The 22,536-nt window shown below is 45.9% G+C and overlaps 1 protein-coding gene across 1 annotated transcript in view; it reads right to left on the bottom strand.

The window, feature by feature from the left end:
• The window catches only part of LOC110498067 (peroxidasin), a 96,806-nt gene that overhangs the window by 10,720 nt on the left and 63,550 nt on the right, over positions 1-22,536 (bottom strand). Inside the window, exons 13-21 of the mRNA XM_036955011.1 lie at positions 21,532-21,688; positions 20,668-20,776; positions 18,070-18,227; positions 16,028-17,034; positions 15,090-15,586; positions 14,843-14,977; positions 14,350-14,558; positions 5,740-5,857; positions 5,461-5,593 (exon numbers count right to left, since the gene is read on the bottom strand). Of these exons, the coding sequence (XP_036810906.1) occupies positions 5,461-5,593; positions 5,740-5,857; positions 14,350-14,558; positions 14,843-14,977; positions 15,090-15,586; positions 16,028-17,034; positions 18,070-18,227; positions 20,668-20,776; positions 21,532-21,688 (2,523 nt within the window). The remainder of the gene's footprint in view (positions 1-5,460; positions 5,594-5,739; positions 5,858-14,349; positions 14,559-14,842; positions 14,978-15,089; positions 15,587-16,027; positions 17,035-18,069; positions 18,228-20,667; positions 20,777-21,531; positions 21,689-22,536) is intronic.

The raw sequence follows: 22,536 nt of genomic DNA, 5'->3' as shown, positions 1-22,536 counted from the left end.
CTGAACTCTATCAGAGAAGTAGTTGGTGAACCAGGCGAGGCAATCATTTGAGAAACCAAGGCTGTTGAGTCTGCCGATGAGGATGTGGTGATTGACAGAGTCGAAAGCCTTGGCCAGATCAATGAATACGGCTGCACAGTAATGTTTCTTATCGATGGCGGTTAAGATATCGTTTAGGACCTTGAGCGTGGCTGAGGTGCACCCATGACCAGCTCTGAAACCAGATTGCATAGCAGAGAAGGTATGGTGAGATTCGAAATAGTCGGTAATCTGTTTGTTGACTTGGCTTTCGAAGACCTTAGAAAGGCATGGTAGGATAGATATAGGTCTGTAGCAGTTTGGGTCAAGAGTGTCCCCCCCTTTGAAGAGGGGGATGACCGCAGCTGTTTTCCTATCTTTGGGAATCTCAGACGACACGAAAGAGAGGTTGAACAGGCTAGTAATAGGGGTGGCAACAATTTCAGCAGATAATTTTAGAAAGAAAGGGTCCAGATTGTCTAGCCCGGCTGATTTGTAGGGGTCCAGATTTTGCAGCTCTTTCAGAACATCAGCTGAATGGATTTGGGAGAAGGAGAAATTGGGAAGGCTTGGGCGAGTTGCTGTTGGGGGTGCAGTGCTGTTGACAGGGGTAGGAGTAGCCAGGTGGAAAGCATGGCCAGCAGTAGAAAAATGCTTATTGAAATTTTCAATTATGGTGGATTTATCAGTGGTGACAGTGTTTCCTATCTTCAGTGCAGTGGGCAGCTGGGAGGAGGTGTTCTTATTCTCCATGGACTTTACAGTGTCCCAGAACTTTTTTGAGTTAGTGTTGCAAGAAGCAAATTTCTGCTTGAAAAAGCTAGCCTTGGCTTTTCTAACTGCCTGTGTATAATGGTTTCTAGCTTCCCTGAACAGCTGCATATCACGGGGGCTGTTCGATGCTAATGCAGAACGCCATAGGATGTTTTTGTGTTGGTTAAGGGCAGTCAGGTCTGGGGAGAACCAAGGGCTATATCTGTTCCTGGTTCTACATTTCTTGAATGGGGCATGTTTATTTAAGATGGTTAGGAAGGCATTTAAAAAAAATATCCAGGCATCCTCTACTGACGGGATGAGGTCAATATCCTTCCAGGATACCCCGGCCAGGTCGATTAGAAAGGCCTGCTCGCTGAAGTGTTTCAGGGAGCGTTTTACAGTGATGAGAGGAGGTCGTTTGACCGCTGACCCATTACGGATGCAGGCAATGAGGCAGTGATCGCTGAGATCTTGGTTGAAGACAGCAGAGGTGTATTTAGAGGGGAAGTTGGTTAGGATGATATCTATGAGGGTGCCTGTGTTTAAGGCTTTGGGGAGGTACCTGGTAGGTTCATTGATAATTTGTGTGAGATTGAGGGCTTCAAGTTTAGATTGTAGGATGGCTGGGGTGTTAAGCATGTTCCAGTTTAGGTCGCCTAGCAGCACAAGCTCTGAAGATAGATGGGGGGCAATCAGTTCACATATGGTGTCCAGAGCACAGCTGGGGGCAGAGGGTGGTCTATAGCAGGCGGCAACGGTGAGAGACTTGTTTTTAGAGAGGTGGATTTTTAAAAGTAGAAGTTCAAATTGTTTGGGTACAGACCTGGATAGTAGGACAGAACTCTGCAGGCTATCTTTGCAGTAGATTGCAACACCGCCCCCTTTGGCAGTTCTATCTTGTCTGAAAATGTTGTAGTTTGGAATTAAAATGTCAGAATTTTTGGTGGTCTTCCTAAGCCAGGATTCAGACACAGCTAGAACATCCGGGTTGGCAGAGTGTGCTAAAGCAGTGAATAGAACAAACTTAGGGAGGAGGCTTCTAATGTTAACATGCATGAAACCAAGGCTATTACGGTTACAGAAGTCGTCAAAAGAGAGCGCCTGGGGAAAAGGAGTGGAGCTAGGCACTGCAGGGCCTGGATTCACCTCTACATCGCCAGAGGAACATAGGAGGAGTAGAATAAGGGTGCGGCTAAAAGCAATAAGAATTGGTCGTCTAGAATGTCTGGAACAGAGAGTAAAAGGAGGTTTCTGGGGGCGATAAAATAGCATCAAGGTATAATGTACAGACAAAGGTAAGGTAGGATGTGAATACAGTGGAGGTAAACCTAGGTATTGAGTGATGAAGAGAGAGATATTGTCTCTAGAAACATCATTGAAACCAGGAGATGTCATTGCATGTGTGGGTGGTGGAACTAATAGGTTGGATAAGGTATAGTGAGCAGGACTAGAAGCTCTACAGTGAAATAAGCCAATAAACACTAACCAGAACAGCAATGGACAAGACATATTGACATTAAGGAGAGGCATGCTTAGTCGCGTGATCAAAAGGGTCCAGTGAGTGGAGAGGTTGGTTGAGGGTCACGGCGATTTAGACAGCTAGCCAGGCCATCGGTAGCAAGCTAGCATAGGATGGAGGTATGTTGTTAGCCACCTCTTGCGTTCGGTCAGTAGATTAGTGGGGTTCCGTGTGGTAGAGGGGATTAATCCAAATCACACAACAACAACAAAAATAAGAACAATAGATATAGTTATAGAGGCCCGAGAAGAAAACATAATAATAATAAAAATAAATAAATTGTCCGATTGTCTATTCAGATAGCAGCCGGTAAGACAGCTAACGGTTAGCGGGCCGCAGATGGGCGTTCGGGTAACGTCACGACGGAGGAGCCAGCCGGATCTCCTTCAGGTAGATAACGTCGACAGTCCAGTTGTGAAAGCCGGTGGGGCTCCGCGTAGGCAGTAAAACGGGTCCGGATAGGTGACTGCAGCCCAGGAGTGAATGATGGAACTCTGGCTAGCACCGGAATAATTGATGTTTGCTCCGGAATCGACGAAAGCCGATTGTCACACGGATAGCAGCTAGCTAGCTGTGAGATCCGGGTATGAATGTCCAGAGAGCAGTTGAAATCCAGGGACATGGAGAGAAAAATTGGTCCAGTATGTTCCGTTCTGAGCCGCGCTGCGCCGTACAAAACTGGCGATGGATTTTCGATAGATTTTCGAGCTAAACAGTGGTTAGCTGAATACTAACGATTTGCCAGTAAAGAAGCTAACTAGCTTCTGATTAGCTTCTGGATTAGCTTCTGGGCTAGCTCCTGGCTAGCTTCTGGCTAGTTTCTGGCTAGCTTCTTGGAGTTTCTGGCTAGCTTCTTGGAGGATTACAGATCTGAGGTAAATAATACTTTTTTATAAATATAAATTGGTGAGGCGGGTTGCAGGAGAGTGTTTTGAAGATGAGTTGATGGAAAATAAAAATAAAATGTATGTGAAAAAAGTTGTAAATATATATATATATACAGGACACGACAAGAGGAGGACAAAAGACGTCTGAACTGCTATGCGATCTTGGAGTGATCTCTTATAAAGTATATTTTTTTTGCATGAACTGAGAAGTATATATTTTTTACTGATATTTTGATTGTCTGTTTGTTTCATATCTGCAAAGTAGTTAAAACGCTAAGTTCCACTTTAATCAAAGCCATGTTAGCCAGTTAGCCTACAGCACAGTTAGTTCTCCTTTATCCCACCCCAGTGTGCTACATGCTAAAATCCTATACCATCAGGCAGCATATCCTGTTCAATCTGGGCACATACAATACTGGCTAATAGTGTCTGGATTCTACAATGTTCTGCATAGGTTCTAAGTGTAAGAGCCTGAGCTGAATATGACTGGACTTGCAGTGTAGAGGAAGGATGTAATGAAGCACTCAAATCACTATGCAACAAGACTGGTGTTGCTATTTCAATGTGTGATGAGCAGACAAAATAAGACTGGGGTAACACTTCTTAATGAACAAACCCAGCAGATCTAGCCTTATGTGGTATACAGTGCCTTGCGAAAGTATTCGGCCCCCTTGAACTTTGCGACCTTTTGCCACATTTCAGGCTTCAAACATAAAGATATAAAACTGTATTTTTTTGTGAAGAATCAACAACAAGTGGGACACAATCATGAAGTGGAACGACATTTATTGGATATTTCAAACTTTTTTAACAAATCAAAAACTGAAAAATTGGGCGTGCAAAATTATTCAGCCCCTTTACTTTCAGTGCAGCAAACTCTCTCCAGAAGTTCCGTGAGGATCTCTGAATGATCCAATGTTGACCTAAATGACTAATGATGATAAATACAATCCACCTGTGTGTAATCAAGTCTCCGTATAAATGCACCTGCACTGTGATAGTCTCAGAGGTCCGTTAAAAGCGCAGAGAGCATCATGAAGAACAAGGAACACACCAGGCAGGTCCGAGATACTGTTGCGAAGAAGTTTAAAGCCGGATTTGGATACAAAAAGATTTCCCAAGCTTTAAACATCCCAAGGAGCACTGTGCAAGCGATAATATTGAAATGGAAGGCGTATCAGACCACTGCAAATCTACCAAGACCTGGCCGTCCCTCTAAACTTTCAGCTCATACAAGGAGAAGACTGATCAGAGATGCAGCCAAGAGGCCCATGATCACTCTGGATGAACTGCGGAGATCTGCAGCTGAGGTGGGAGACTCTGTCCATAGGACAACAATCAGTCGTATATTGCACAAATCTGGCCTATATGGAAGAGTGGCAAGAAGAAAGCCATTTCTTAAAGATATCCATAAAAAGTGTTGTTTAAAGTTTGCCATAAGCCACCTGGGAGACACACCAAACATGTGGAAGAAGGTGCTCTGGTCAGATGAAACCAAAATTGAACTTTTTGGCAACAATGCAAAACGTTATGTTTGGCGTAAAAGCAACACAGCTGAACACACCATCCCCACTGTCAAACATGGTGGTGGCAGCGTCATGGTTTGGGCCTGCTTTTCTTCAGCAGGGACAGGGAAGATGGTTAAAATTGATGGGAAGATGGATGGAGCCAAATACAGGACCATTCTGGAAGAAAACCTGATGGAGTCTGCAAAAGACCTGAGACTGGGACGGAGATTTGTCTTCCAACAAGACAATGATCCAAAACATAAAGCAAAATCTACAATGGAATGGTTCAAAAATAAACATATCCAGGTGTTAGAATGGCCAAGTCAAAGTCCAGACCTGAATCCAATCGAGAATCTGTGGAAAGAACTGAAAACTGCTGTTCACAAATGCTCTCCATCCAACCTCACTGAGCTCGAGCTGTTTTGCAAGGAGGAATGGGAAAAAATGTCAGTCTCTCGATGTGCAAAACTGATAGAGACATACCCCAAGCGACTTAAAGCTGTAATCGCAGCAAAAGGTGGCGCTACAAAGTATTAACTTAAGGGGGCTGAATAATTTTGCACGCCCCATTTTTTCAGTTTTTGATTTGTTAAAAAAAATTGAAATATCCAATAAATGTCGTTCCACTTCATGATTGTGTCCCACTTGTTGTTGATTCTTCACAAAAAAATACAGTTTTATATCTTTATGTTTGAAGCCTGAAATGTGGCAAAAGGTCGCAAAGTTCAAGGGGGCCGAATACTTTCGCAAGGCACTGTACAACTGTTCTCACCTGCTTCCGTAAACCTGTGATAGTCTTCTGCATGTCCACCACAAAGTCTTGGAAGTCATTCAGCGAGGGTTCAATGCTTTGTTGCCAGGTGAGAGAGACATTCACAAGATTTTCAGGAGTGCCTTCACCTGGGCTGAAATATAAGAAAACACATCCCAAAATACAACCTTATGTTTTATAGCATAACTTTGTGAGTTATAATACTTTTAGTCACCACAGTCGTTAGCTATGACGCAGAATGGTTATCACATTCAAGGAACTTAATGTAGCCGGAGGTACCTGCTGTTCCTCTGTATGCTGTTGGCGGCAGGCTTCTCCTCTGCAGAGCTCTGGTCCACTGACCTGCGCCCTCTGAAGTGGTAGGACAGGGCATTGAACTGACCCTTGGTTCTGCAGTCTGGGGGTACAACAAATCACAACTTAAACAATGGGGCAAATCAGGAAACTCAGATTACATAAAGATGAATGAATTAAAGCTCTGGGCCCATGCCCTGTGCAGTCTTCTCTGTGACGTGACCAGTGATGCTGGTGAGTACTGCTGGAGCTCTGCTGACAGTCTCTCACTCACACCTTAGTACAGTGTGGTGGTAGGTGGGGATCTGCCCTGAACACACACCACTTCATCTTCAGGTCCCCTTTCAACAGACTTCAAAGAGCTTATCTAAGAGCAGGGCTACCAAGACGCCAGCCTCCCACACACCCACACACCATATAGACGGTTTCCCTGGCAACGTCATGAAAATGATGAACATGCATTGCAAGGGTAGAAGGCCCTGTGTTGTGATTCTGAATGGTCAGATAGTTAGCCACAATGACCAGAGGCTGCCATGTGGGGAATCGTAGGTGGTTTGTTTCAGCTCGTTCTATCTTGTTTTTGATACCTTGTCTTGTTTTGAGGTGTTTTGACTTATGCCACATCTATGATAAATTGGCAAAAATGTACCAGCTAGCTAACAACTACAGCAATGTATTTGAGAGACAACAAGTGCTTATTGTGAAAATGCATTTATGTTTTCAATACATTTGGAGACAAAATATTATTTACATGTTGTCAATAATCCTTTTCTAAGCCAACACCATCTACTTTGCCCCCAAGATGCTCACACCCTCCTTACAATAGAGGAGCAATAAACCCCCTGACAGAAAACAGTTACACAGAGAGGCCCTGTAATTGAGGCCCTGTAATTAGGTGGGCTGTAACGTACACTGTGGGAGATTCTCAGGTTGGGGTGATGATAAACAAAAGCTATAAAACACATAAAACATGAAAAAAAAACTCTGCTATAAAATACTTATTTATCAAAAACAAAACTCTCCCTCACTCACATGCATGAAGAAGAAGACACACACACACGCACACACACTGTCTACAGTTTGTCTTGTCACACACACACACACACACACACACACACACACACACACACACACACACACACACACACACACACACAAACACAGAAACCAGAGCATAACGCTTTCTTCTTCTCCTCTGATCCTCTCCACGTCTGACCCTCTTCTACTCTGACCCTTTCCAAGTCTGACCCTCTCCACATCTGACCCTCTCCACCTGTGACCCTCCATATGTCTGACCCTCTCTATGTCTGACCCTCTCCAAGTCTGAATCTCTCCACCTCTGCCCCCCCTACTCTGACCCTCTCCACCTCTGACCACTTCTACTCTAACCCTCTTCTCTTCTGACCCTCTCCACATCTGACCCTCTCCACCTCTGACCCTCTTCTCCACTGACCCTCTTCTCCTGTGACCCTCTCCAAGTCTGAATCTCTCCACCTCTGCCCCCCAACTCTGACCCTCTCCATCTCTGACCCTCTTCTACTCTGACCCTCTCCACGTCTGCCCCTCTTATCCTCTGACCCTCTTCTACTCTTCTCTTCTGACCCTCTTCTCCTCTGACCCTTTCAACATCTGACCCTCTTCTCCTCTGACCCTCTCCACATCTGACGCTCTCCACCTCTGACCCTCTTCTCCACTGACCCTCTTCTCCTGTGACCCTCTCCAAGTCTGAATCTCTCCACCTCTGCCCCCCCTACTCTGACCCTCTCCACCTCTGACCCTCTTCTAATCTGACCCTCTCCACGTCTGCCCCTCTTCTCCTCTGACCCTTTCAACATCTGACCCTCTTCTCCTCTGACCCTCTCCATGTTTGACCCTCTTCTCCTCTGACCCTCTCCACGTCCGACCCTCTTCTCCTCTGACCCTCTCCACGTCTGACCCTCTTCTCCTCTGACCCTCTCCACGTCTGACCCCCTCCAGGTCTGATCCTCTCCACGTCTGACCCTCTTCTCCTCTGACCCTCTCCACGTCTGACCCTCTTCTCCTCTGACTCTCTCCCCATCTGACCCTCTCCACTGACAGGATATTCACTTTTTATTAGCTTTTCCCATGTTCATTTGTGAAGGCTGAGTGAACTCAGGGTCAGAGCCAAGAGAAAAAAGGAAAACAATCATCTAAGGATAAGAGACCACAGTCGTAAATGTAATCCCAAAATCATTATGTTCTCAAGGGACATTATCTGAGCTCATAGCAAGAACTAGTGAAACTAGTTGGCCGTTGTCCAAGGCTGATTTTGAATAAAACATGACTTGACTTATATTTCAATATATTTAATTTTACTTGATGAATAACCAAATTACCAATATTAATGTCACAAGCATGAGGCAACAGTTGAGGGTGGAGGGAGAGTGGGGTGAAAGTAGGGTGAGTACACCCCCAGACCTCTCCACTTCACCCCCGTATCCACCTGAATACAAACTCTTTTAACTCAAAAGTCCCTGAATGCCTACACAGTGTAAATCATGACATCATCTAAAACATTCAAAGGATCCAATGGAACAGTGCATTGTGACTAGTGTGTCTCACAGTAGGGAGTAAATAGCTTAATATGTGTAATAGCTGCTCACAGAAGCCCTGTATTCTCACCCAGCCACCCAGAATAAGTGGCTCAGAGTCATCCACTCAGGGGTTTGTTGGAGGGAAAATTCAGCTGCTCTCCAAAAACCAAAACCTCTCCTGCACCCCCAGATACCAATTCCAACTTTCCAACAATTTCCAATAGCATATCTACTAGCCTATGCTTTGGCTGAAGAGAAGTGTCCCAGGTAATTCAATAAATTGGTGAATTGGTTGCACTGCTCGCACATGTGACAACATGCTAACCAAATAATATATTTTAGTAGATGGGGCGAGACAAACCCCCACTGAAAGCCCTCATACTCATACCTACTGTCGTCCCAGTCATGTACTGCTGGGTTAGTCAATGGAACCCTGGGATGGAATGTACAACATCAGGGATAACTCTCAATATAATATGTAAGCCTTACAATCACATGGTAATGTCTTAAAAAGCCTGGTCATGAACCAGGAGGCTGGGGTCAGAGGCTAGTACCAGGAGGCTGGGGTCAGAGGGTAGTACCAGGAAGCTGGGGGTTAGAGGGTAGTACCAGGCGTCTGGGGTCAGAGGGTAGTGCCAGGAGGCTGGGGTCAGACGGTAGTACTAGGAGTCTGGGGTCAGAGGGTAGTACCAGGAGGCTGTGGTCAGAAGGTAGTAGGGAACAGTAGAGCAGGTAGCTGATTACATATATCTCTCAAGACAAACACACTACCAAAATCTGAAAAATAAACCATGGCATTTATTGTAATGTTGATCAAAGGTACATTCTTGACCCACTAATCAATTCCAATTATAATTACACACCCTAACCTATACAGCCACAACTGGGGATCCAATCTAGCTAGTCAATGGCCCTTTTCACTGTGATGAGACAAAGCCTGAAGACATTTGTATTATTTAATCTCTGTCCTATTTTATCTGGGTTTGTTGTTTTCACATGCAGGCAAATGACAGCAGTCATACAGATAGCACTGTCAGACAAATGCACAAAGCTTTTGTAAATGCAGTCTCAAACACTGTGGGGCACTGACCAATTATTACCCAAAGCCTAGTCAGGTGTCTCGTAATCAAATGTAGAGCCTCTCTTGTCCTGTTTCTTCCCACATCACATTCCACAGAAATAAGCGTCCAAATATTAACCCTGCGTAACCGTGTATAACCCTGTGTACCAACAGTACCAACAGTCTGGGTATCTTAAAAAAAATATTTGAAGCAGTAAATCCTAAAATTATTCCATTCTGATGAAGAAGAAGAGGAAGTTGACTCAAGAGTATTGGACCATAGATACATTCCACAACATGTAAACAGCATCAACACAACCAATCCCAGAGACTCCCCATTCCCACAGATCACTACTTTTCACAACTTGCAGACTTGTTTACGTGTTGCTGTGCGTTTTGTTGCCAACCTTACTTTGCTACCTGACCACTTTACGGTTTTTACTTTTTAATTACCGTTTATATTTTTAGTTTTTCCCTCACTCAACTTTTTTTCATTCAACTTTTTCACTCCGGACGCTTTATCTGGACATGGTTCATCAGGACCTCCAACAGCCGAAGCTAAGTAGTAACATTAACATGATGCCTTCTAATTGCAGTCACTGTACTCATAATATACAGGAGAACGATCACCTTATGGCGAGGATAGCTGTGCTACAAGCCCAGCTTCAGACGCAATCATTAGGCAAGGGTAATTTCAGTGTAGGAAAGGATGAAACAGCGTCTGTGCCACCAGTAAGTACAGATAGCGTTAGTATAAATCCCCTCGCACGGTCCCCGAAGCCGGACAACTTTCTCATGGCTTCTGGGGGGAAATGCTGTAGGAATGCTCAACCGGTGTCGCTCATTCAGCCGACAGAAACTTTCAACCGGTTTTCCCCATTAAGCAGCTAGTCGGAGTCTGAGACCGAGCCTCCTCTTGTCTCTACTCCTCCCGTTACAGGGTCTGAGACGCCCAAGCTTCCCACCATTAGCTCTGACGAATTGAAAACTCTAGTCATTGGCGACTCCATTACCCGCAGTATTAGACTTAAAACAAATCATCCAGCGATCATACACTGTTTACCAGGGGGCAGGGCTACCGACGTTAAGGCTAATCTGAAGATGGTGCTGACTAAAGCTAAAACTGGCGAGTGTAGAGAGTATAGAGATATTGTTATCCACGTCGGCACCAACGATGTTAGGATGAAACAGTCAGAGATCACCAAGCGCAACATAGCTTCAGCGTGTAAATCAGCTAGAAAGATGTGTCGGCATCGAGTAATTGTCTCTGGCCCCCTCCCAGTTAGGGGGAGTGATGAGCTCTATAGCAGTCTCACAACTCAATCACTGGTTGAAAACTGTTTTCCGCGCCTCCCAAAAGATAGAATTTGTAGAAAATTGGCCCTCTTTCTGGGACTCACCCACAAACAGGACCAAGCCTGGCGTGCTGAGGAGTGACGGACTCCAGCTTAGCTGGAGGGGTGCTCTCATCTTATCTACCAACATAGACAGGACTCTAACTCCTCTAGCTCCACAATGAAATAGGGTGCAGGCCAGGCAGCAGGCTGTCAGCCAGACTGCCAGCTTAGTGGAGTCTGCCACTAGCACAGTCAGTGTAGTCAGCTCAGCTATCCCCATTGAGAGTGTCTGTGCCTCGACTTAGGTTGGGCAGAACTAAAAATGGCGGTGTTCGCCTTAGCAATCTCACTAGGATAAAGACCTCCTCCATTTCTGCCATTATTGAAAGAGATCGTGATACCTCACATCTCAAAATAGGGCTACTTAATGTTAGATCCCTTACTTCAAAGGCAGTTATAGTCAATGAACTAATCACTGATCATAATCTTGATGTGTTGGCCTGCCTGAAACATGGCTTAAGCCTGATGAATTTACTGTGTTAAATGAGGCCTCACCTCCTGGTTACACTAGTGACCATATCCCCCGTGCATCCTGCAAAGTCGGAGGTGTTCCTAACATTTACGATAGCAAATTTCTTTTGAGCTTCTAGTCATGAAATATACTACTGAAAGAGCTGCTTCCTGTGCTTGGCCCTCCTATGTTGAACATAATAAATGGCTCTCTATCCACCGGATGTGTACCAAACTCACTAAAAGTGGCAGTAATAAAGCCTCTCTTGAAAAAGCCAAACCTTGACCCAGAAAATATAAAAAAAACTATCGGCCTATATTGAATCTTCAATTCCTCTCAAACTTTTTTGAAAAAGCTGTTGCGCAGCAACTCACTGCCTTCATGAAGACAAAAAATTTATACGAAATGCTTCAGTCTGGTTTTAGACCCCATCATAGCACTGAGACTGCACTTGTGAAGGTGGTAAGTGACCTTTTAATGGCATCAGACCGAGGCTGTGCATCTGTCCCCGTACTCCTAGACCTTAGTGCTGCTTTTGATAACATTGATCACCAAATTCTTTTGGAGAGATTGGAAACCCAAATTGGTATACATGGACAAGTTCTGGCCTGGTTTAGATCTTATCTGTCGGAAATATATCAGTTTGTCTCTGTGAATGGTTTGTCCTCTGACAAATCAACTGTACATTTTGGTGTTCCTCAAGGTTCCGATTTAGGACCACTATTGTTTTCACTAAATATTTTACCTGTTGGGGATGTCATTGGAAAACATAATGTTAACTTTCACTGCTATGCGGGTGACACACAGCTGTACATTTTAATGAAACATGGTGAAGCCCCAGAATTGCCCTCACTAGAAGCCTGTGTTTCAGACATAAGGAAGTGGATGGCAGGGAAGGCTAGTGGTTAGAGTGTTGGACTAGTAACCGGAAGGTTGCAAGTTCAAACCCCTGAGCTGACAAGGTACAAATCTGTTGTTCTGCCCCTGAACAGGCAGTTAACCCACTGTTCCTAGGCCGTCATTGAAAATGAGAACTTTTTTTTTTTTTTAACCTTTATTTAACTAGGCAAGTCAGTTAAGAACAAATTCTTATTTTCAATGACGGCCTAGGAACAGTGGGTTAACTGCATGACTTGCCTAGTTAAATAAAGGTTAAAAAAAATAAAACTTTCTACTTTTAAACTCGGACAAAACAGAGATGCCTGTTCTAGGTCCCAAGAAACAAAGAGATCTTCTGTTGAATCTGACAATTAATCTTAATGGTTGTACAGTCGTCTCAAATAAAACTGTGAAGACCTCGGCGTTACTCTGGACCCTGGTCTCTCTTTTGACAAACATATCAAGACTGTTTCAAGGACAGCTGTTTTCCATCTACGTAACATTGCAAAAATCAGAAACTATCTGTCCAAAAATTCATCCATGCTTTTGTTACTAGGTTAGACTACTGCAATGCTCTACTTTCCAGCTACCCAGATAAAGCACTAAATAAACTTCAGTTAGTGCTAAATACGGCTGCTAGAATCCTGACTAGAACCCCAAAATTTGATCATATTACTCCAGTGCTAGCCTCCCTACACTGGCTTCCTGTTAAGGCAAGGGCTGATTTCAAGGTTTTACTGCTAACCTACAAAGCATTACATTGGCTTGCTCCTACCTATCTCTCCGATTTGGTCCTGCAATACATACCTACACATACGCTACGGTCACAAGACGCAGGCCTCCTAATTGTCCCTGGGCAAACAGCTGGAAGCAGGGCTTTCTCCTATAGAGCTCAATTTTTATGGAATGGTCTGCCTACCCATGTGAGAGACGCAAACTCGGTCTCAACCTTTAAGTCTTTATTGAAGACTCATCTCTTCAGTAGGTCCTATGATTAAGTGTAGTCTGGCCCAGGAGTGTGAAGGTGAACGGAAGGGCTCTGGAGAAATGATCCGCCCTTGCTGTGTCTGCCTGGCCGGTTCCCCTCTTTCCACTGGGATTCTCTGCCTCTAACCCTATTACAGGGCTGAGTCACTGGCTTACTGGTGCTCTTTCATGCTGTCCCAAAGGGGGGGTGCGTCACTTGAGTGGGTTGAGTCACTGATGTGATCTTCCTGTCTGGGTTGGCGACCCCCCTTGGGTTGTGCCGTGGTGGAGATCTTTGTGGGCTATACTCGGCCTTGTCTCAGGATGGTAAGTTGGTGGTTGAAGATATCCCTCGAGTGGTGTGGGGGCTGTGCTTTGGCAAAGTGGGTGGGGTTATATCCTTCCTGTTTGGCCCTGTCCGGGGATATCATTGGATGGGGCCCACAGTGTCTCCTGACCCCTCCTGTCTCAGCCTCCAGTATTTATGCTGCAGTAGTTTATGTGTCGGGGGCTAGGGTCAGTTTGTTATATCTGGAGTACTTCTCCTGCCTTATCCGGTGTCCTGTGTGAATTTAAGTATGCTCTCTCTAATTCTCTCTTTCTCTCTTTCTTTCTCTCTCTCGGAGGACCTGAGCCCTAGGACCATGCCTCAGGACTACCTGGCATGATGACTCCTTGCTGTCCCCAGTCCACCTGGCCATGCTGCTGCTCCAGTTTCAACTGTTCTGCCTGCGGCTATGGAATCCTGACCTGTTCACCGGACGTGCTACCTGTCCCAGACCTGCTGTTTTCAAATCTCTAGAGACCGCAGGAGTGGTAGAGATACTCTTAATGATCGGCTATGAAAAGCCAACTGACATTTACTCCTGAAGTGCGGACTTGCTGCACCCTTGACAACTACTGTGATTATTATTATTTGACCATGCTGGTCATTTATGAACATTTGAACATCTTGGCCATGTTCTGTTATAATCTCCACCCGGCCACCCCTCATAGCCTGGTTCCTCTCTAGGTTTCTTCCTAGGTTCTGGCCTTTCTAGGGAGTTTTTCACCGTGCTTCTACACCTGCATTGCTTGCTGTTTGGGGTTTTAGGCTGGGTTTCTGTACAGCACTTTGAGATATCAGCTGATGTACGAAGGGCTTTATAAATAAATTTGATTTGATTTCACCAAAGACATATAGAAAGACAATACACTATGTCTGTGATAAAAAGTAGTGCACTATTTAAGGAATAAGGAGTAATTTAAGACAGAATGAATGTGTGTTTTATATTCTATGTTACCTACCTTCGCAGCAGTCCTGCCACATGCGCAGGTCAATGTTGGGGATGTCATCACAGCTGCCATATCCGTGGGGCAGCTGTGCCACGCTGAACACGTCTTGCTGGATACGAGTGATGTTGTCACCGTTGTCACACAGCACCCTCGTCAGAGATGCCTGCTTCAGCTGGGTCAGCTGGGCCGGGTTGAATACACCTGGGTTCTCATACCAGAACCTGGAAGCACAACCCAGGAGGAGAGGATGGAGGGTTACATGTAAACCCACACCATATAGACAAAACCTATACTCTCTCTCTCTCTCTCTCTCTCTCTCTCTCTCTCTCTCTCTCTCTCTCTCTCTCTCTCTCTCTCTCTCTCTCTCTCTCTCTCTCTCTCTCTCTCTCTCTCTCTCTCTCTCTCTCTCTCTCTCTCTCTCTCTCTCTCATCCTTCTAAAAAATGTGTTGATGATGAGCATAATTCATTTGACAAGAATTGGTAGCTGAGGGGATGTGAGCTCACCGGTCCCCATCTCTAAGGCGTTTGAACTGGGCAGCCAGCAGACACATGAGGGTGGGTCCCAGCCGGCTCCCAGGAACCAGGTCCTCAGCCATCAGAGCAGGGAACAGGTCGATGTTCAGGGGAGTGCCGTATAGCCTGGAGAGATAGGAATAGACAGACAGACAGTCACAGCACTGTAACTCAACCCCAATGGAGCCACAATTCAAGTGTGTCTGCAAATGATTGATAGCTAAAACCTGGTTTGCACCTCTGCAGCTTCTCCCTGACTTGGGGGTTCTGGATCTCGTTCCTCAGGTCGTCAAAGCTCTGTGCCGAGGTCAGGTTACAGAAGGTCCGGTAGTCATTGTAGGGCGGTATCCCATGATCCCTTCCTCTCTGGATGTTCATGGCGGCCAGGTCCAGCGCCACGGAGTGGGCCATGGAGAACAGCCTCTCTGTCAGCTCCGTGTTCAACAGCTGGGTCGACACGCGCATCTTCCCCGCCACGCCAAACAGGCCCCGCAGCAGGGGGTCGATGCCCCCCTCATTGACGATGCGGAAGGGGGAGAAGAAGGCACGGTGCAGGGAGATGTGGCCCTGGGGGATGGGCTGGAAGTGCTCGTCCAGCCGGTACAGGATGGGGTTGATGAGGGTGTGTCCGAAGCGGAAGGCAGCCGTGGCGAAGGCGTTGAGGATGCCGGCGTTGATGTTGGGGTTGTAGCCGTGGTAGTCGCCAATCAGCTTCCTCCCCGCGTCACCCATGATCTGAGGGAGGGGGTGACCATCATCATCATCATCACCAATAATAATCATTTATAGAGACAGCACCTTTCATCAATCTGAAGACCTTTCACAGGAACATTGGTTAGATCTATATAGTAGAGTAGTCCTTACCTTGATTAGAGTATGAGTGAGTACTAGATCTATATAGTAGAGTAGTCCTTACCTTGTTTAGAGTATGAGAGAGTACTATATCTATATAGTAGAGTAGTCCTTACCTTGGTTAGAGTATGAGAGAGTACTAGATCTATATAGTAGAGTAGTCCTTACCTTGTTTAGAGTATGAGAGAGTACTAGATCTATATAGTAGAGTAGTCCTTACCTTGGTTAGAGTATGAGAGAGTACTAGATTTATATAGTAGAGTAGTCCTTACCTTGGTTAGAGTATGAGAGAGTACTAGATCTATATAGTAGAGTAGTCCTTACCTTGGGCAGCCAGTGGTTGTAGGTGATGTGTTGCATCTGTGCGCCAACTATCTTCCTTGCCTCGTGGTAGATGGTGTCTCCGTCCCAGTGTGGGTTGAGTCTGAGCAGCTCTGTAGCTATGCGGTTGTGTTCCCTGAACCACACGGTGTGCATGGCTGTCAGACCCAGCTGCTCGTTGGCCCTGTGGTCTCCAGCCAGGAAGCAGGGAATGGGGCTCTCGTTCTCATCCCTCATACACTCTGTAGGGGGCCCTGTGGCGAAGGGTAGCAGGGGCTTCCCAGAGCGCTGGACGATGCCCTGCCTCAGCAGTCCCCTCTGACTGGCCAGGTCGCGGACCTCCTCTGACTCATGGCGTGAGCTGCCGTACACGTTGGACGCGTCGATGTACGATGTCAGCTGGTTGATCTGTTCCCGTGGAAACACGCTGTTCATGAGGAGTGATGTCATGCCGCTGCCGCACACGGGACTGGAACGCACAAAGAACATGCAGCGTGCCCCGCTGCGCGCCTGCCGAGGGTCCCCCGGGGGGAACTGGATGGGGAAGCAGGGAGGGTCATTGGTGCACACGTTGGTACACAGCTGGCCGTCTGAGAAACGTGATTGGCTGAGGGCGGCAACTGTGGAATCTAGATCATGGTCCAGGAACTGTCCCCACTGCATGAGCATGTGGGTGTAGTGGTCATCTGGGGTGATGGTCTCTGTGCCGATCATGGTGGTGGAAACGAGGCGGGGCAGAGGCAGGGCGTGGCCGTTGTGATGGCGGCTGCTGGCGCCATGCGGCAGGTTGAAGCCGTTGTCGTAGACTGACTTGAGGAGGCGCTGGAAGGCGGTGAGGGAGGCGCCCCACATGGGGTGCTGCAGGTTGTTGCAGGTGCCGTCGTGGCTGCGGTACTTCTGGTGGAAGCAGATGTCAGAACAGTTGTTGAAGCGGCGGTGGGCCGTGCAGCCTGACAGGTTGGCGATCACATCCAGGAAGTGAGGGGACACCAGGTCATTGTAGCGGAATGCTGGGGACGAAGGGAGGGACAGGAGGTGTACTTTATGGTGTACTGTATAAGGCCACATACAGAGGAAACAATCACAGGGCTGTGTACTATACCACTATATCAATATAGTTCCACCTAACAGAAGAGCATGTAGGCTGCTAATGTTTGCCCTGGGAATGTAAACCTGCATCTTGAGGGCCAAGAGTGTTCCTCTGACATGCGCTAACTCCCTGGGAAACTAGACAGCTCCTGTGTTACAGCTCCGTGTGTGTGTTTGTGTGATGTGTGAGGTGCTTTGTGTAACTCAACTCAATGGGGAAAAGTGAGACTTCTCGTCAGAATTCAGCTGGCTGATGAAACATCACCAACCCTCCCATCTCCCCCCCGAATCCCACCCTTCCACCTCCACCCTCTGGTCATTCACAGAATTGATCCAGCCATACACAACCTTCGGGGTAGCAGTGTGGGGGTGGAGAGGGTGTCCAAGGTCACATAGACATAAACCAAACAGGCTACATTATTTTTGCTGACGTGCAAAAGTTAGGGCCCGGTGTAACAATGAACACTTGACTGTTGTCATAACCAGTGAAAACACTGAGCCTTTCCTCTCTCTCTCTCTCTCTCTCTCTCTCTCTCCTCTCTCTCCTCTCTCTCCTCTCTCTCCCTCCCTCCCTCCCTCATAAATCCTAAATATGGGGGACCAGTCCCCTTGTTTCGGTCAGTGCACACATTGCTCTTTCCAAATCTGGGATGGCTTTCACCCGTGACAACAGACCATATTAGGCATGACGTATCGGTAGTAAAACCCTTTATGAGCATCCAGTCAAATGGGTCAGAATGAGAGGAACATGTCATACAGATGTCATAAACATCTATCTACAGCCATGTTTACAAAATCCAACTGAAGTAACCCATTGAATGTTTGTGGATTGGGGCATTGGCATGTCCTCCTCACTTCTATACGTTCACATTACATAGAAAGTCTGCTAACTCATAACTCAATCAAAGCCTTATATGTCCTCTTTATTCCACAGTATTGGCTTTCTGCTGTCTCACCTGTGCCGTTGGTGTCGACCATGAGGCCCTGGTTGACATGGTTCTGGATGAGGAGCAGGGTTTGTTCGAAGATCTCCCCCGCCCTGGCCTGCCCCACTGTGTAGGGGTCCCTGGGGTAACGAAATAGGGCCAGCAACTCTCCAGGGGTACGAGGGTTACTACAGAGAGAGAGATGGAGGGGAAGGGAGGGGGTAGAGAGAGAGACCGAAGAGGGGTGCTTAGAGAGAGAAATGTGATCATGTTTAGATTTCTAATGTTTTCTTGGCAGTTACAACAACTCTAATGTGTCTACCAGTATTGAATGATGGAACATCGATGGAACAATCGATGGAACAGTAGTGGAGAGGGTAGCAAGTTTTAAGTTCCTCGGCATACACATCACAGACAAACTGAATTGGTCCACTCACACAGACAGCATCGTGAAGAAGGCGCAGCAGCGCCACTTCAACCTCAGGAGGCTGAAGAAATTCGGCTTGTCACCAAAAGCACTCACAAACTTCTACAGATGCACAATCGAGAGCATCCTGGCGGGCTGTATCACCGCCTGGTATGGCAACTGCACCGCCCTCAACCGTAAGGCTCTCCAGAGGGTAGTGAGGTCTGCACAACGCATCACCGGGGGCAAACTACCTGCCCTCCAGGACACCTACACCACCCGATGTCACAGGAAGGCCATAAAGATCATCAAGGACATCAACCACCCGAGCCACTGCCTGTTCACCCCGCTATCATCCAGAAGGCGAGGTCAGTACAGGTGCATCAAAGCTGGGACCGAGAGACTGAAAAACAGCTTCTATCTCAAGGCCATCAGACTGTTAAACAGCCACCACTAACACTGAGTGGCTGCTGCCAACACACACACTGACACTGACTCAACTCCAGCCACTTTAATAATGGGAATTGATGGGAAATGATGTAAATATATCACTAGCCACTTTAAACAATGCTACCTTATATAATGTTACTTACCCTACATTATTCATCTCATATGCATATGTATATACTGTACTCTATATCATCGACTGTATCCTTATGTAATACATGTATCACTAGCCACTTTAAACTATGCCACGTTGTTTACATACTCATCTCATTTATACATACTGTACTCGATACCATCTACTGTATCTTGCCTATGCTGCTCTGTACCATCACTCATTCATATATCCTTATGTACATATTCTTTATCCCCTTACACTGTGTACAAGACAGTAGTTTTGGAATTGTTAGTTAGATTACTTGTTATTACTGCATTGTCGGAACTAGAAGCACAAGCATTTCGCTACACTCGCATTAACATCTGCTAACCATGTGTATGTGACAAATAAAATTTGATTTGATTTGATTTGAAACATCCCCCCCTGACCCAAATGACATGAGCAGGCAGTAAAACTTCAACATGCACATTCTCCTAACCAACTTCACTTCCTTATATGGGCATCACATCCTTTGATGCCATTCCAACAACTACTGTTATTTATGAATTACTTTGAAAGTGTCATTTATAAACCATGACACACACAGACACACACACACAAACACAAACACACACGCACGCATACAGTATGTACTATTACAAAGAAATACAGTATGTACTATTACAAAGAAATACAGTATGTAGTATTACAAGAAATACAGTGTGTACTATTACAAAGAAATACAGTATGTAGTATTACAAGAAATACAGTATGCATTATTACAAAGAAATACAGTATGTAGAATTACAAGAAATACAGTATGTAGAATTACAAGAAATACAGTATGTAGAATTACAAAGTAATACAGTATGCATTATTACAAATAAATAAAGAAATATGTAGTATTACAAAGAAATACAGTACGTAGTATTACAAGAAATACTGTATGTAGTATTACAAAGAAATACAGTATGCATTATTACAAAGAAATATGTAGTATTACAAAGAAATACATTATGCAGTATTACAAATAAATAAATAAAAATGTAGTAAATACAAAGAAATTCAGTATGTAGTATTACAAAGAAATACAGAATGTGGTGTTACAAATAAATAAATAAGTAGTATTACAAAGAATATATAGTATTTAGAGGATCCAAATTAGTGATGATGACACATCGGATGGAGCATTGCAATCCAAGTCCTCAGGCTGTGAGAAGAGCTTTAGTGGATGCGCCAGTTACAGAGCACAAACACACAAGCCACTGAGCTCTGGGGGCCCAGAGGCAGGTTCACTATCTGGGCATGTCATTAGAACAAATCCCTTGCTGGCTGGCTGGCTGGCTGGCTGGCTGGCTGGCTGGCTGGCTGGCTCTGTGTGTGTGTGTGTGTGTGTGTGTGTGTGTGTGTGTGTGTGTGTGTGTGTGTGTGTGTGTGTGTGTGTGTGTGTGTGTGTGTGTGTGTGTGTGTGTGTGTGTGTGTGTGTGTGTGTGTGTGTGTGTGTGTGTGTGTGTGTGTGTGTGTGTGCATATAGAAACATGCTCCTGTTAACCACATCATCAGTTCAAAGAGCTTACACACAAAACATGACTCAAGATAAGAGTTCAGAAATCATAATGCAACAAAGCTTAGATTCATAAGCCTGATTCCAACCGGCTGACTAAAAGGGCATTTGACTTACCCATCAAACAGATGCCTCCTGGTGGATTCGATGGCACTGTCCACGTTGCGGATGGCCTCTTCAATAGACGACGTCACAAAGGTGTCCCCTTGTCTACTTACTGGAGGCACTGCAAACAGATAGGCACTGCTTTCAAAGCCAGTCGTAAAATAAACTAACACTGATAATAAAACAATAGAATAATTTGCCATAAACTGAAATCAGATGTTTCAACTGCGTATGTCATCTGTTGTGCCGTTTTCAAGACAGCATGAGGTAGCATTATAACCTAGCTCAGGGGTAGGCAACTAGATTCATGACTACATTGAGACACGATCATGTCTATTTTTGTATTCATGAAAATACTTGGGAGCAGATTTCTTAAATTAAACACATTTTTTGATGAATTCCTGGTGATGGTACAATTTATTTTGTTGGAGGGAACAGAACGCAGATTGGAGGGAACAGAACACATTTCTGGCAGACTGCGTAGTGAAGTTCTACAGTGTGCCATGTAAAAAATGGAGTGTCTGATGTGTAGGCTGTAGACCCGTCCAACAACAACCCAACATGGTCACAGTTCGCTGTCGGCACGCTAGCTAGCATCGGCTACGAGACAGCGTGCAGGCAGGCCAAGGAAAATAAGCAACACTGGGGCTAGAGCTGAGGAGTAGGCCCAAATTATGATGTTACAATATCTGTGTTACAGCGGTCACAAAGCCTTGGTCCGGTGAGGAGTGGGGTGTGTGCAGGCTTTGGTTCTATCCCAGCAAAAACACATTTGATTCAGGTGTGTTAGAGCAGGGCTGGAACAAAAGCTTGCAATGTCTGTAGTTCTCCACAATTAGGGTTAGCCTAGATTAGCATACTCTAGCTGTGTCTTACCTAGGACGGTGAGCACCATGCTAGCGGATTGGTAGCCAATAGGGTTGCGGGCGACACACTCGTAGCGTCCACCGTCGGCTAGACCCACGTCCTTAACCTCCAGGAAGCCCTCAGGGGCGATGTGGAACTTCCCACTTTCCGTCACCTGGACACCGTCCTGCAGAGTTGCCGGGGGAGACAAGGGTTGAAAGGTCAGGAGGTGTGGACTAGTGTGGGGTAATGAGTGGGGCACTGCCTTGAGTTACACATTCAGAGCCATAGGGTCTGACAGGCCTGCTTAAACCCTACATCCCAACCCGAGCACTCCATTCTGCCACCTCTGGTCTCTTGGAACTCCAACCCCTATGGGAGGGAAGCTCCCACTCAGCCCAGTCCAAGCTGTCCTGGCACCACAATGGAGGAACCAGCTACCCCCTGAAGCTAGGACAGCAGAATCCCTGCCCATCTTCTGAAAACATCTGAAACCCTACTTCTTCAAATAGTATCTTAAATAATCCCACAGCACATATTCATCTATATACACTATATATACAAAAATATGTGGACACCCCTTCAAATGAGTGGATTTGGTTATTTCAGTCACACCCATTGTTGACAGGTGTATAAATCGAGCACACAGCCATGCAATCTACATAGACAAACATTGGCAGTAGAATGGCCGTACTGAAGAGCTCAGTGACTTTCAATGTGGCACCGTTATAGGATGCCACCTTTCCAACAAGTCAGTTCGTAAAATTTCTGCCCTGCTAGAGCTGCCCCGGTTAACTGTAAGTGCTGTTATTGTGAAGTGGAAATGTCTAGTGGCAACAACGGCTCAGCAGCGAAGTGGTAGGCCACACAAGCTCACAGAAAGGGACCGCCGCGTGCTGAAACGCGAAGCGCGTAAAAGTTGTCTGATCTCGGTTACAACACTCACTAGTTCCAAACTGACTCTGGAAGCAAAGTCAGCACAAGAACTGTTCGTTGGGAGCTTCATGAAATGGGTTTCCATGGCCGAGCAGCCGC

Source organism: Oncorhynchus mykiss, chromosome 19, assembly GCF_013265735.2.
Source record: "Oncorhynchus mykiss isolate Arlee chromosome 19, USDA_OmykA_1.1, whole genome shotgun sequence".
Classification (NCBI taxonomy): domain Eukaryota; kingdom Metazoa; phylum Chordata; class Actinopteri; order Salmoniformes; family Salmonidae; genus Oncorhynchus; species Oncorhynchus mykiss.
The sequence above is the reverse complement of the archived record's forward strand: the minus strand, read 5'-3'. Positions and strand labels throughout refer to the sequence as shown.